Raw genomic sequence first — 15950 nt, 5'->3', positions numbered from 1 at the left:
CAACTTTGGAAAAAGTCATCCCAATTTACTGTGTTGAGTTGGCATTGTACAGAAATGGACAACCATATTGGGCTAGAAATGTTAATTTATTTTTATTTTTATTTTCCATGTGTAGAGGGGCAACACATCATACTAAATATGTAAGGTCATATCTACGTGGGTTTGATTACAGAAACTAATAAAGTATTCTCTAAATAATGAAAAAAGAATAAGATAAGACTATAAGAGTGAGAAGCAATTTAAATATGTTCAGGGACCATTTTCATCTCCAGAATTAAGGATTATTTTAATGTTACATCATTGCCTTTTCTCTTTTACTTTCCTTTTTAGTTTTATTTTAGGATTCCCTATTTTTAATGTTAATACAGAAATTTCTTTAACTGAAATACTGAATAGTTTCTTTGGTGTGAAAAACTATTAATAGTACACAGGATCCTAATGAGATAATTAATAATGTGAAATTGGAAGTAAAGGGCTAAAGGCATAGGGAAAGTGGGAAGGGTGAGGGAAAGGTAATGAGGGAGAGGGAAAAAATATGAGAAACTGAAAAAATGGAAATAAAGTGTTTGTAAATGGGGAGGGGAGGAGGGGGTGAAGGGAGGGCAGGGACAAGGGGAAAATATGAGAATCAAGACCTATTATGTAAAGGTACAGAATCCCAATGATGAATGTAATTGTATTGTATACCTAGATTGTACCAATAAACTCAATAAAAAGAAAAAAAATAAAACATTTGTGATAAAGATTGAATATAAAATCTCATAAATACTATCACTACAAAGAAGTATGTGCACATGCATATGCAAGGAAGAACTTAGTCATGTTAAGGCAGTAAGATTATGGTGAGTTTATTAATTATCATCACGTGCAAATCGTCTTTGTGGTGTTGCTTAGCACCTGTCCAATCAAAAGCAAAGAGAGAGAAATAAAAGACTCAACCCAGCATTAACAAAGGGCCCAACAGACCTGAGTTGGGAGGCAAGGCAGAAAATGAGAACCAACATACATACCCAGAAGGAGGAGGCTGGGTAGGCCCCTGGGGAAGGGAAGCCCTCCAGGTATGGACAGGGGAGCCTTCCAGGTATGGAAAGGTTGTAATTAGTCTGAAGCTAATTACAGAAGTCTTACTAGCTTATTAATTTCTGACAGTCTCTAAATGAAGACTGAATTCCTTCATTAAGGTTCAGAGGCACATTTCCTATGTGGCCATTCTTCTCAAAAACCTAACCTTTTCTTTTTAAAAAGAGCAGTCAAGTAAAAATTATTAAGAGCAACACACACTCTGGAGAAATTAAGACTCTTGCTTTAAATGTAGAAATTTAACCCAACACAGAGAACCAGAACCAGAGAGGCTCAAATAAGCAACAGAACTACAATAATTATTTACACTGGGAAATATAAACTGAAGTTTTAAACATTCAGCTCAGTACTAAAGGTTCCCTTGATCTCATTCCAACCCATCTTTCTAATTATTACCCCAAAACTGCCCCATGTTCCAGTCAGATTTAGCCACCAGTGATCCCCAAAACATCTTCATATTCCTGCCCCCATGCCTGTTCAAGCTGTTTACCTACCTAAATACTACCTTAGCTCCTACGACTGCTTGCTCAAGTCTGACCCGTCCTCTAAGGCACAGCTCAAAGCTACATAACTCTCAAAGCCCAGCCCAATCCATGTACCCTCAATTCATTTCTTATTCCTCCCATTAAACCCAGAGCACTGTACCCTGAACCTTTTCACAGGAGTAACACATCGTCTGCCTTATGGTATAGTCACTCAGGTAACTGCAGAGATGATTTTTTTACCGTATTAAACATGAGCTTCTTGTGGATAAAGATCCTTTCAGGTTCCTACATGGAAGCAATCATGAGGCCTTGCACACAGCAGCCCTCACTAAACACATCACTGGAAGGCGAGGGAAAGAGACACACTGAGTCCATGAGAAGTCACCTCCTACCTCCGTGGCTCCCATCAGGCAGTACAGAGAAGAAGGTGTGCTGTTCTGTGGTCTCAATGAATCCTGTTTTTCTAGTTTCCAGCCTTCTTGAGTCTCCAGCTTCCTCCCTAGTTGACCATAGTCTGCTCGGCCCCAAGTAAACACCTTGCCAGTTCCTAAAAACAAATGTTATTTGAATTAAGGCTGCATTCCACGGCAGTGCTCTCATGGGTAGGCAATGAAATATTAGAGCAAATGTGAACATTTGTTTTAGCACTAACTACTCTGTACTAAGAGCCTTCCTATCTTCTTGTAAAGAAAGCGGGAGTATTCACATTGTTACAGGTATAGAATTGAGGTTGAGAGAGATTGAATGATTTGCCCAGGATCAAATAAGCGGTGAGGACTGGAGCAGGAATCAAACAAGTTGATTCTAAAGCTCATACTGTTGTACTGTATATAGCTAGAGATATGGTTATTCCTATAAACTTCAATCACACTTACATCAACCCACACATCCTTCTTGTGCTTTGCCTAGATACCTGTTCTCAGGCTCTCCTACCTCTCAGCCCACCCAAGGCCCCTTTACTCTCACTGAAGTTCTCCATATATATTTCAATTTTTTAGGGCCTTATTCTTAATTAATACCTGGTTTCATGTTTTCCCCACCATGTAACACAAGAGGACCTTTCACGGCCTATGCTTTTACTAAAGAAGCGATTCTAACAGTCCCAAAGGCAAGCATCAATGTGTTCTAGAAGAAAGGCAGTGAGAGAAGGGGGAAAAAAAGACAAAATCATTTGGAATCAGAAAAGCAGGTGGCTCCCCAGCACCATATGGGAAGCTGGCCAGTGCTGAAGATCATAGAAGAAAATAAAGTTTGAAAAAGGAGACATAGCTTTTCCTCTCCAGATCAGAGAAAATTAACCAAACTCACTCAGTTCTACCAAGAGCCACATTTGTTATTTCAACAGAAATGCAAAATCCAATAAGCATAGATTATTAACAGGTTCTCTGCAATAAATATGCATAACCATGTGCGCTGTATAAATTCTTTATACATGTTTATTTTAACAAAGAAAAACTTTGCTTAAGAGACAAAACACCAAGTAATGCATATTAAATTCTAGATAAATCTACTACATACTCTGTGTTTGATATCAAAGCTTCATCTGTACCCATATTCAACATATGGTTTATAGTGTTGGCTAAAAACAACTACAGACTCATGGGGGAAATGTCAGAATATCACAGGGAGACAGGGCTGGGCGTGGATGCGGTTCTCAGGCTCAACCTGTTTACAGACACTGAGATAAATACCAAGCAGTTTTCAGGCATCTGACTTCGGGGCTTCCTCAAAGGAGGAACAAAGCCTGTGCAGCCCACAGGGAGCTTGGTATGGCAGGGGAACTGGGAGTGGGTGCACTCAGGTGCACTGTTTCACACACCAACAGGTGCTGTTCCTTTCCCACCTGGTAAACTATGGCTCAATGTCTCATGGGCCACTAGCTCTCTGAAGCCTTTCTTGACTCACCAACTCTCCCCAGAAAGGATAAAACTCACCTTCCTGTGAGTTCCTTTATCACCTTGCCATCAGCTTCTGAACTGCCATTCCACACTCAACATTCTCCCTTTACTTATTCAAGATCAGACTGAAAAAAGTCATGTACCCTGAACCCAAGAAGCATTGAAAACCAGCAAACTGTCCTTCCACTGAAGCTGGCTAGGATTTATAATCAGACAGCCCTAGCAGAAGCTGTCCAAGAAGCCAGAGGATGAGACTGGGCTTCTTAAACATCCCTAACACTTCTCAGCTGGGCAGAAATAGTAAGCTGTTATCTGCAAGAATACAGAAAGAATTTGTTCTCATAAATTGCCAGATGAATCCTGTCTTTCACATCAAGCAAAACATCTTTTTTCTGTTATTGATTATTGATGTCCCAGACAGGCAAGACTGCCAGAATATGGTGCCACCATCATTACATCTCCAATATCAATTCAACCATCCCACTTACGTGGCACTTTTCACCTTCAAAGCACTTTACGAAGATTAACTAATTAATCTTCATTCTCTCTAGGGAGATTGCAGACGATCTGGTAGAGACAAGCCTAGAAATCAAGCCGATTCCACGTTTAGCCTTCAGTCTCATGACTAAGTTTGGTGCCCTCTCTGAACCCATTTGTCTGTTTCTCCTCAAAGTATACTCTGCCTCAGAAGGCTCACCAGCAATAAAGGAATTCCTATTTCTCCTTTCCTTTAAACAGGCATTTATGGACAACTTCCTAGGTACCCAGCACATTCATGAAACTCATTTCAATTAATCCTCGGAATAACTCTGACATAGAGATTATTAAGCTTATTTTGCAGATGAGCTTACACATCTTGAAACGTCAAATGACTCAGTCAAGTTCAAACTACCAGCAGGTAGTGGAATCAAGATTTAAATGTGTGTCTTTTGCCTCCGGGTCCAATGGTGTCTACAGTGATTGCACAGCTGCTGCCACAAACTGACAAAACTTGGTGGATGAAACAGCCATGCTTACAACGTTTGAGGATGGCGGAACACATTAAATGGATATGCTTTGTGTGCCACCCAGCTGTCCTTACTAGAGTGACCTCCCCAGGGGCTCATGAAGAGCTCAGGACTGTCTCTGCTGAAATAAAGGCATTCAACACATGGGTTATGATTTTATGTCATCTTGAGTAAAAGAAAATAATGAGCCTACACATAAAAAAATGTTCATTAATGCACTGTAGATAAATGTCTGCCTCAAGCTAAATCATGCTGTCAAATCCAAGGAGATTCAGATCATAAATTTCATAAATGAATCTTTTCCTTAGAGTAAAGAATTATATATTACTGAGATAAAGAATAGATATATTAATGTCATCTAAAAAGTATAGGTATGTGTCTCTGAATAAATGATGAGAGAAATGACAAAACAGCTCAAAATAAAGTCGGCAAATGAAATATAATTTAAAGACACATCCGTGTAAGAACAGAATAACTACAGAACCAAGAAATAACACTGTGACCAGTCTCAATGCAACATAGGACCAAATGAGCCAAATGAGTAGCACTGACAATGAACATTTAGGGTGTTTAGAGGCAACATTTTAAGCTAGAATCATCCTGGCAGGCAAGATAGAACAAATGGCATTTAAGGCGAAGTTCTATGTAAGAAAAGAAAACAGGAGAAAGGGAGGATATCATAGAAGCAAAGAGAAAGAGGTGCAACATGAAAATCGAAAGGGACAAGGCAGGAGGGGGAAAGGAGACCTTAGCAGGGAGGCTGGCAGGTAGATGAGGGCTGCCAGGCTAGGCAGCCACAAGAAGACGACAGGCATGGAGTCTGGACCTCACTTTCCACACCACAGGGCCACAAATCTGGTTGCCTCCTCTTCGCTCTCAGTACCATATTTTTTAGCATGTCAACATTTATATTTTCATTTATTTATGAAAATGTACCTCTGTGTTTGACATATTTATCATTATTTACAAACTTACCCTCAAAAACATACAGGATAAGACGTACTCAAAAAACAGAAAACTTAAAGGAATGCAACAAAAACATTAAAAAAGTCATAAAACTCTCTTATCTCACCCAGGCAACTCACCTTGCACACTTATTTTAGGGACTGCTGCTGCTTAGACATAAGAGGGCTGCAGCCTGATGACCAAGAGCGGGGCCACGTCAAAGGAATGTTTGAGGCCACACAACCTCTTCAGTCTCTAAACTCTCATCCCCTAGGATGCTATGAGGCCTTCAAGAATACACGAGAGGGAACCTACTCTCTACCTATGAGTTTTTACATTTATAAGTCAACTTTTTATGAATTCTAATTACTCTCAGGGTTACTCATTCTAAGCCCTCAAAAAGTAAGAATGACTTCTGTAGCTCACTCTTTATTCTGCCATGTGACAGAAACTTTGTAACAAACACATGAGATGGGTTTTAACAAAAAACAGCCCAAGAGTGATCCAGCGCCCTCTCTCTGTGCAAGGAGCAGAAGAGGGGAGGAGAAGGCTGGCTGGGGGCACAGGTGGTGGAAGCAGTTGCACTGGCACCATGCCATGCTGCCACAGGCCTCTGTCCTCACTGTGCCCCGTGTCTACTCCTGTTGACCCCATTCACCAAGTCACCTTCTACTCACTCCAGTTCTGCTGACTCCTCAGTCCAGAGTACATTCTTCGGCACAATAATCCCAGGAACCAAGATCTACCTTCTGGGAGCTCCTATCTAAGTTCATAAACACATATGCATTAGAGGAACTGTCTTGCCCTCCAGCAAGCCAGGTGCATGATAGCAGGGCTGTCTGATCTTGTACATGCCTTTATTCTAAAATAATGCCCAGCATGAAGTAGATACTCGAGAAATTGTTGTTACCTGAATGAACAAATGAACCTATCTCTTCATCAACCTACCTACTTTCTGTTCATCCCTACTGCACTTTACCATTCACTGGCTCCATATAATCATCAACAAATTAATTGAGTATCTCTAATCTCATCTACGGAATGACAGTGTGCCTGTGTAGGGCTGTTGCAAGAATAGTTTTGCATGAAGCACACAATATGTAGTGGCAAATATTAGCCATTCTTAGTATTCTTCTCCCAAACTAAATACAGAGTAACCGTGACTTCCAACAGGACTTCCATGGTTCCAAAAAGTTCTCACCAATTTTGCTATACAGTCTCAGCCAACTCTTACCTCCAGTGTCTTAGAGTCAGTGCCTCTAATGATAAAGAGAAAGAGCGGGGAAAGTTCCATCATACAATTTTGGATTTTCTTAATATTCAAGCATCATGCCAGGTGTGGTGGCACACACCTGTAATCCCAGCACTGAGGAGGTTGAGGCAGGAAGGAGAATAGCTACACATTCAAAGCCACTCTTGGCTACATAATGAGTTCAAGGCCTACACAGAGAAATGCTGCCTTAAAAAAAAAAAAAAGATTCAAGCATATTAACTTGTATATTAGAGGCATCTGATGTACCACATGATAGATATTCATTAAAGCTAGAAGAAAAAGACGAGAGGGAAAGGGACAATGGGGAAGAGAGGTGAAGCGAGGTGAGCTGGAGAAGAGAGGGGAGAGGCAGAGAAGGAGGGAAAGGAGTTTTAGCCCAAGACTCATGAGACCTGTGTCCTCATCCTAGCTTCTCCTCCAGGCTGCATGGCTTGAACAGATGCTTCTCCTTAGGACCCATTTTCCCATCTGTAAAGTGAGAGGACTGGAACAGACGGCCCCTCAGACCTCTTCCGGATACAGACTTTAATAAAGATGTCTAAAAATCTTCAGTGTCAAAATGAGTAGTGTACAAAGGGCTGGGGTTTGGCTCAGTGGTACCGCTACCCGCCTCATAAACACAAAGTCCCAAGCTCGATCCCTGGTACCAAAAAAAAAGAGTAGTATACAATTTAATTTTATTGGCACCTTTGGAATCTTCAGTCTGATCAGCATCCTAAAATAAAACATATCTAATTTCAAAGATCACTCATACAGTTAATAATTTAAATAAAAATTGTGAATTATACAGTATATCCTATTTGTAGTAAAATGTCTCTCAAGTTTCCAAAGCTATTCCATGAATGATATCATATAATAAAAATTTGGAATTTTTAAAAAGTTAATACAGGAATAAAATTTTCACACATGGGCTTCCCAACTGAAAAAGGGAATAGCAGCCTGCAAAGACAGTAAACAAAAAGAGGAGTGGCTGGGGAGAATGTACTTACTGAGAGCTGACTGCATAGAACTCCATTTTAGGCTCTGTCGTTACATTACATGATTCCATCAAGCCTCAATGATTGGTGTGAATCCCATTTCACAGATAGAGAACTAGACCACAGAGGTTAAATGACTTTCCCAAATCACAGAGCCAGTAAGTGGCAGAGCTTCAACAATAATAACTGATAGTTAAGCATATTTAGTTCATGCTAGACTCTTTATATGGATCATCCCATCTTATCCAAAAACACCCCACAAGTAGGCACCGTGATCCTCCAATTAGAGATGAGACAATTAATGCATAGACAGAGGTTACATCTTGGGCTCAGAGCTGGCAGCTGTCAGTAACAGGCGCAGGATGGAACCCGGTGTCTTGGCACCAGCATCAGTGCCCTTCGTCACTGTCCTGCAGAAGGTGCACAGACCCACCTGACCTCAGCACCAGTGAACTTTCCTGAAGTCTTCCAGAGATTGCTCAGAGTCACAGGGAGAAACACCTCGATTAGAGGAGCAAAGAGCCCAGCTGGTGAGGGGCTGAGTGTCACCCTTGGTCTGTATGGCAAAGATCAGGTCCCAAAACAGTCAGGCACATACCTATAATACCAGCTACTCAGGAAGCTGAGGCAGGAAGGTGCCAAGCTTAAGGCCAGCCTGGACAACTAAGTGAGACCCTGGCTCAAAATAAAACAATATTTTTAGAAGAGGGCTGGAGATACAGCTCAGTGCTCTCTGGGTTCAATCTCCAGCCTTCCACCCGCTAAGAGTCCAAAAATACACAGTCACTTCATGGGCTCCCGGACTGGAGGCACAGTAACATGAATTAGGACAGACCCCAGGATGGCTTCACGACTACTGCACATACGGGCTTGGGGCCTCCCAGACAAAAGCAAGGAGGAATCTATCTAGTTTCTTCTCCAAATGGGACAAGGACATTTCCAGTGTCCCCAGTCCTAGTTTTAGTAGCTCCCTTGCCTTCCACACTGTCCCTCCTGCAAATCATTTGTGTTCCATCAAAGGTGGGTGACTGATATCCTTTTCAAAGGAACATATCTGTTCCTCCCTCCTGGGCCTTCAGGTCACGTATCCCTGGCCCCTGGTGTTGACCAGCCTGTTTGCCCCACTTACAGAACTCCTCCTCACTCTTCAGGACCCCACTGAAATGCCCCTGCCTTCCCAAAACACTCTATTACCCCCTGGGACCTTAGGACCCCCTTCCCTTAGGACCTCCTGGCACTGAGCTTGGACCTGTGCCAACAACTACTCTACTCTAGCCTCCAAATACTAGACAATTTGACTGCTGGTCTTCTATTACCTACAAAAGGGTAGAGGTCGATGGTCCTCTATGGTTTTCTCTATATTCTCCATAGCACCAAACATAAGGCTGGACCCAAAGCAGGTGCTCAGCATTTACTTTTTTTAAAAAAGTAACAGATACCACACTTACCATGGATTTTTCTTAACCTTTATCTTTCTTTCAAAATTATTTTTAATTGACACGCAAAAATTATACATGTTTATGGGGTACCAGGTGACACTCCAATACACGTATACATTTCATGATGTTCAAATGCTACCTTTATTAAAGGAAGAAACTTAAAACTCTCAGCCAATTCATGCAGAGGTAATGAAATGACCTCTCAGAAACATGATGAAAAAGGCAGAAATAAACTCACACACTCACTGCAGGTGTCAGTAACATCATGACCACAGCTCTCTGAAGTCAGTTTGCAAAAAGCCACAAGAAAGGGCTGGACCAAGATCCCCTGCTCCAGGTGGCTGCTGTCTCTGGCTGAGTGCTTGGTGTCAGTCACACCTAGAAGACACTTGGCATCCCGAGAAAGAAGTCTGGGGCCAGTGCCTCTACAGACGTTTCCCATGTTCAAATTCCAAATCTCCTTCACACACTTTTAGATTCTTATTAATAACACATTAAAATGTAGATTGCTGCCTAATCTTAGCTGTATAATTAAAAAGAAAACCTTGCTTTTCTCCCTCCTAGCAAGAAAAGAAACTACACCTCCAGGGCTCCTGAAGCTAAGAATCACACCCTGCAGAAAAGCTAGCAGGAGGCTCAAGTTGGGGAGAGGAGGGCATGGAGGGCAGCTGAAGGCAAAAAGCAATGCTTGACTTTAGAGCAGATGAAAACGAGGCTGAAGAAAGGGAATGATGTGTTCATGGACAACATGTCTGGCAGAGGCAAACCAGCCTTCCCAGTTTCCTGCTCCCCAGTGCTTCACCTACTACCCGGTGAAGAGAGGAAAAGAGGAAGACAGACAGCCAGGCCTTAAAGGCTTGGAATTGTCTAAGTGATTCTTCTCAGTGAGCAGGGCACTGTCCATCTGGAGAAAGAGCTCCTGGTTCTGGATTCTCTAGAGGATTATGGGAACAAGTTTCAGAGTTCTTTACATCCAATTCAGCCTCACAATTCACCAGAGCAAGAAGGAACCTCAGAGCACTTCTTACTCATCAATCATTCTAAAAAGGAATTTATTTACCCAAGGTCAAAGAGTGAGTTGGAAGCAAAGCTAAAGACAGGAACCCAGGAGCACCTTTCTTCTAGTACATTGTGTCTACAACTTTGCAGAAAAGTATCAGTCAAACAAGTAAAAAGGAAGAAATTAATTTTTAAAAAAAAGGAAGAAATGCATCCGTCCAACCTCTCTAATCTTCCTCTGCTACTTGCCTCACCTGCTTACCACAGGCTTTCTGGGCTCCTTGGCAGCCAACAGCAGACAGGTGAGGTCCACACAGGCCCTCAACGCCTGTGTCCTAAGGATGGCTTCTCGGAAGGCCCACGCCTGACTAATGCAGACACATCCCTAACTCCATCTCCTCCAGGCTCTCCTCTCCCTCCCCAGAACTGCCATCCCTACCCCTACACAACACTTCGGGCTTGGTCCATTAGATAAGATCAGCAGCAGCCTCCATCTCTGTGAAATTACAAGGTTGGGCAGAGGGAGCACTGTACCCAGCTGTTGCTGAGACCACATTTTCCGCTGGTGATGACTCACAGTGCCTAAGCTGAAGCCAAGGGACAGCGCAGTTCCCAGGCACGCCTGGGCCTACTGAGAGAAGCTGCTTGCAATCCTTCCATAAAAACCCAAGCACCTAGACACAAGAACCAGGTTCCCCCTGCAGACCTCCAGAAGCCCCACAGAAGCAGGACCAGGGTGAGAACAAATCCTGGGGCCAGTCAATCCTGTAAAGGCCTACCCTTGTATAGAAGCTGGAGTCTCATATCTGAAACCCCCAGATACACTATTTGCATTCCGGGCTTCCAAAAAGAAAGTGGCTTCAGTAAATGACAGACCCTGTTTAAGATCTTCAAATAAGGGAGATAAAGGTTGCTCCCAAATTCTGGATGAGTAAATAAATCCTAAGAGCCAGGAGGGGAGGGAGCCTACTCGGGAATGCCAGTTTGTATCCAACTCTTAGGACATGACCTTGCAAACTCACTGCAACTGCTCCTCTGGGAAACTGTCCCAGGTTCTTCAGGAGAGGCTGGTAAAAGAGATCAAGGACCCTAAGATAGCTGCATTCACTGATAGTGGTGCACTCTCCCAACACCCCGCAGTGGAGGACCTAGGAAAGTGAGAGCTGAGCAGCAAGGCTGTCAGAAAGATTCAGTGGAGGTGATGCCCATCCTCAGTCCAGGGTTTGGGGACTTGCCACAGCAAGGTCATTAATAAGTATCACTGAAGGATGCCACAGAGGAGAACTCATTATGCGTAAGGGCCCATCAAGAAAAGAAAGATCATCAGGAAACTGGGAGGCCTGCTAATAATAAAGAAGTGGGACGGAAGAGGGTTTGGATTAAAGTCCACTGTCAACACTGCCAGGAGTTGACAGGCACTGCAATTACATTCAAATTGCTCATCTAGAAGTCCGCAGCCTCATGGTATGGAAAACAAGAGGGTCAGCGGGGCCAGTCCACATGGGACAGCCTGGCTTTCCCCTCCACAGCTACTTATCTCCCTCTTGCTCTGTTCCCTGCTCCCATTTGTGCCTCAGACCCCAGAATAAGTACCCTTTGTAGGAACCCAACTGCCAAGAACCTCCACATCACCGATGTGGCTTGCGTAAAATCTTGACATGGTTTGAGATCACTTCTAGGAGGTTCACATCCAGTCCCTCCAGAACCATGAGCAGAAAAGCCGCAGTGCCTTCCGGAGAGGCGGACTTTTCCATGGCCAGGGCTGGGAGAGGCATCTGCTGCTCAAGAGTTTTCATTTCATAGGCTCAGCTCCAACCAAATCAGCAAAGCACTGTTACTATGGACCATCTGCCAGGACCCGGAAACAGCCCTGTTACATAAAGGGGCTGGGATAATGAAATTTATTAAACTGGATTCTTCCTCCATAAAGGAGACAAAGCACTCTAAATCTCTCTTTAAAGGGGCACTGCGGATATGGAGAGTCCTGGGATAAGAGACCCCCTGGCTCTAATCCTGGCTCTGTTATCCATTAGCTGTGGGACCACGAGGACAAATTATCTCCTTTCTCTAGACTTGTATTCTCAAATTTCAAGTAAGGATTAGATGGTCCCTTACAACATTAAAAGTCTATGACTTATTATTTTCTCCAAAAGGGCAAAAAATGAGTTTACCTGGGTATTAATTTTTATACTATAGGGTTAGCATTCTAAAAATGAAAGAAACCTTTATATCTATGGGTTTAACAGAAGAGTAATGAGCAGAACCAGTGAATTTGGGACTAGCTGGAGGAGAAAGTGCACAGAAGAGAAACAAAAGGTCAGAACCTTCTACCAACCCAGGGAGAGGAGGCCCAAGCAAGCTCAGATAGGAATCTGGCTGGGAGCAGTACTGTTAACGATCTCCTGCCAAGGCACACAGCACTTCCCAGGTTACGAAGTGTTTTCACATCCATGATCTTTGATCCTCACTGCACCCTCACAGCTGCAAGGTGACTCTGACCCTCACTTCACACGGAGCCAAGTGAGGCTAAGCAACTAGGTTGTGCGAGCCATCTCCCTCACCTTCTCTTCAGTTTTCCCTATGAAAGATGGAGTGAGCCTGACTTGACACAATGTCTGTCAGATTAAATAGATGATGTTTGCAAAGCCCTGGCAAAATGCCCAGCACACAGTGTATTCTTGATAAACTGCGTAATCCTTTCCTCATGCAGCTCTACCTCAGGGTAGTATACAGAGAAGCCCTGAAGCTGCTCGTTCTCCAGCCCTTAAGAAATGCTGCAAGAAGAAAGGTAACGTGATAGCTTCCCAAGTAGAAGATAAACCACAGAGCCAGATATCTCCCATCCTTCCTCACCCATGGATCCCAAAGGTCACAGCCCATGGAGAAAGGGGCTCCCCTGAGGGTAGTGGACCTCAGCCTGAGCCACAGAGATCAGATCTGAGGCAGAGAGCAAGCAGGAGGCCTCAAAAGAGGCACCTGAGCCACCCTGAGTCAGGGTCCTTCCTTTCATTTCCCTGCTCACAAGGACCCACTCCCTTTAAACCCAAATGATTCCAGTCTCTTCTCCCTTTGCCAGGGTTCTCCAGGTGAAAAAAACCAGGTCATACAGACTACAAGAGGGTGCACTTGCCACGTCTATAGCTTGCTCTCCTCCTACCTTCAATGCCCTCCTGTCACCACTGCCTAGAAACAAATATGTAGTGAACAAAATCCAGTGAGGGACTGAAGGAAGGATCTGAAAATGAGTGAATGACATAGTATATCCCTCGTGAGGTAGAAAAAATTAGAAATGACTCTTATTTTATAGACAAGGAAATTCAGACCCAGAGAGGCTAAATAGCTTGTCCAATTGCACACAGTTGGTAAGTGGAAGAATTAGAACTTGGACCCAGCTCTTCAGGGCCCTTTTGGCCATATCAAGTTTCCTCCTAAAGTAGAAAGTCACTCTCAGGTTGAGAAAGAGCTGATTCCTCCAGGATTCCTCAAAATCGGCCACTTTCCTCTTGGCACGCATTGAGAGCACTCTAAGGAACTGGCCGTCACTATAAGTGACGTATAGGACTAGAGGACAGGCAAGGTCCCCTGAGAAAGGGCAAGCACAGTGTTATCCATCAAGAACCTAAATATGATGGCGAAATTATAGGCTGGTCACTTAATGCTCACTTTTAGAGAGCTCCTGGAACAAATCAATCCCCACCAGGAAAGAAGAGGACTCCTTGAATGGAAACACAGCCCTCTGAGGGGAGCTGGAGGCATGGCTAGCAGCCCCACTCACTGGAGACAGATGGAGAAGCCAAGGAGCCAAGGCAAGGCCATGAGACAGGCAGGAACAATGCTGGTCTTAAAACGCTGGGCCACCAAGCATTAATGTTTGCTTCCAGGAGCCAAGGCTCCCTGTCTTGGCCTTCTCCAAGAAAGTGGGCAGAAAGCAGAGTCATAAGCTGAGTCTCCTGGGTACAACTAGTGGAAAGGCACAGCTTCCACATCCAAAAGCTCCAGCTATCCTGGGCCACCAGCACTGATGCCACAGGTCACCTCTGCACTATACCAGGGGAGACGCTGGCATGCATAAAGTAGACCAGGTCCCTAACTATATGGGGCTTGTGATTGGTGAGAAAAGAGTGACAAATAAATAATGATATTATGATATCGGGTTATGAAACTGCTATAATGAAAAAAAAAAGCAGGGCAGAGAGCATAGTGTGAAAGATGACATTTGGGCAGGAACCAAAAGTGAAGCAGTGGCTCTGTGGGGGTCAGAGAGATGAGCATTTCCACTGTAGGGGACACCTAGAACACATGCACAGAGAGGAAAATGCTCAGTCCTTATTGGCCACCACTTCCTAACCCAGCCCATAAAACCCACCCTGTCAGGGACTGCTTCAAAGACCTCTTTCCCCTAGGAGCTTTCACCAGGGAAAAGAGATAAAATATTTGTTCCTTCCTGCCCTAAAATCTAGGAATCTGTTAGACTGAATGCTTGTATTCTCCAAAATTCCTATGTTGAAATCCTAACCCACAGTATGACAGTGTAAGGGACTAGGGCCTCTCAGGCAGGTGATTAAGTCATAAGTGTGGGACCTTCACAAACAGGATTAGTACCCTTGTGAAAGAAACCCCCAGACTTTCCTCACCCCTTCTACCATAAGGTAACCACATGGTTCCTCTACAAACCAGGAAGAGGACCTCACCAGACTCCAGATCTGTCAGTGCTTTCATTAGCTCTAGATTGTGAGAAATAGATTTTTCTTGTTCACAAGCCTCCCAGTCTATGGTATTTTGTTACAGCATCCAAACTGACTAACAGAGTTACCTGCTACATTTCCAGTGAGGTCACTTTGAGGAGAGGTAGCATAACAAAATGAGTATGAGCCCTGATATTAAACAGAGCAGGGTTCAAGTGTCTGCCTTGCTTAATTATCTGTATTACTTAGATAAGCCACATAGCCTCTTTGAGCCTCAGTCCTTCCAGGAATGTAAAGGAAGTAAACTCTACCACAGGAGATAATGAGGAGCTTATAGCGGTAGCACCAGGCAGAACACCTAGTATATGGTAAGTGCTTGGCAAACACAGACCCCTGTCCCAAGGTAACTCCTCTGGGGATTTAAAAAAACATTTTTGTGCTCACCTAACCAATTATGCTAACTCACTTCTCAGTGCAGCATGCCTCTGGCAAGACTTGGGCATTGAAGGATGACCCAAAAGCCATCATGGCTTAACCTGATGGAAGAAGCTCTTGGCCTAAAAGGAAACTAGTGAGACAGCAAGCTGGTCAAAGCAGAGTAAAACAAAAAGAAAAGACAATAGACACTGGTCTTGCCATGGGTAGGAAGGTGGAAATCATTAGGGACCAGCCCTCAAAGAAATCAGGGCCAAGGCTGTCCCCTTCCCATCCCAACTCTGGCTCAGTGGCTGAAGCAAGACTCTTGTCTCCTGGCTCTGCTGTAAGGCAGCCAGCAGAGATCAGACTGATTAGTTCCTCCCACACGCAAGGACTATAAGGTATTAAGGTCCTTTCAGCTCTGATTTTGCTAATTCTGCTCTGCCTACTGGCCCTACCCAACCTCATCCCCTCAAAGCTGTGTACCTGCCGGCTGCTGCCATCTGGTGGCCCTGCAGGCCCTACTGCACTTGGCTTTAGCCAAACCCTCCGCAAATCCCTTACCAAATGCACCCACTTAAAAGGGTGACTCTTGCTTCTTCAGGTAGACACACTCTGCACTCCTCCAGACTACAGATCAATGGGTAATTATTGCCAAACACAAACCCAAAAATAATGCCATATCTTCCTTTCTCTGGCAGAGATAAAACAATAGCAGCTGAAAGACTGACCTCCTTCCCCAAAG

General features: G+C 43.8%; 1 protein-coding gene across 14 annotated transcripts in view; it reads right to left on the bottom strand.

Moving 5' to 3' along the window:
* The window catches only part of Sergef (secretion regulating guanine nucleotide exchange factor), a 236139-nt gene that overhangs the window by 182091 nt on the left and 38098 nt on the right, over positions 1-15950 (bottom strand). For 13 of the 14 annotated variants that reach the window (XM_033764092.1, XM_033764088.1, XM_033764093.1 and 10 more), the window contains one exon: positions 1958-2112. The exons of the other annotated variant lie outside the window; for it this stretch is intronic. In XM_033764092.1, coding sequence (XP_033619983.1) covers positions 1958-2112 — 155 coding nt within the window. The remainder of the gene's footprint in view (positions 1-1957; positions 2113-15950) is intronic. 14 annotated transcript variants of the gene reach the window in all.

The sequence above is a fragment of the Fukomys damarensis genome, unplaced genomic scaffold (genome assembly GCF_012274545.1).
Source record: "Fukomys damarensis isolate Sample0158 unplaced genomic scaffold, DMR_v1.0_HiC HiC_scaffold_16, whole genome shotgun sequence".
Classification (NCBI taxonomy): domain Eukaryota; kingdom Metazoa; phylum Chordata; class Mammalia; order Rodentia; family Bathyergidae; genus Fukomys; species Fukomys damarensis.
This window is presented reverse-complemented; position numbering and strand designations above follow the sequence as displayed.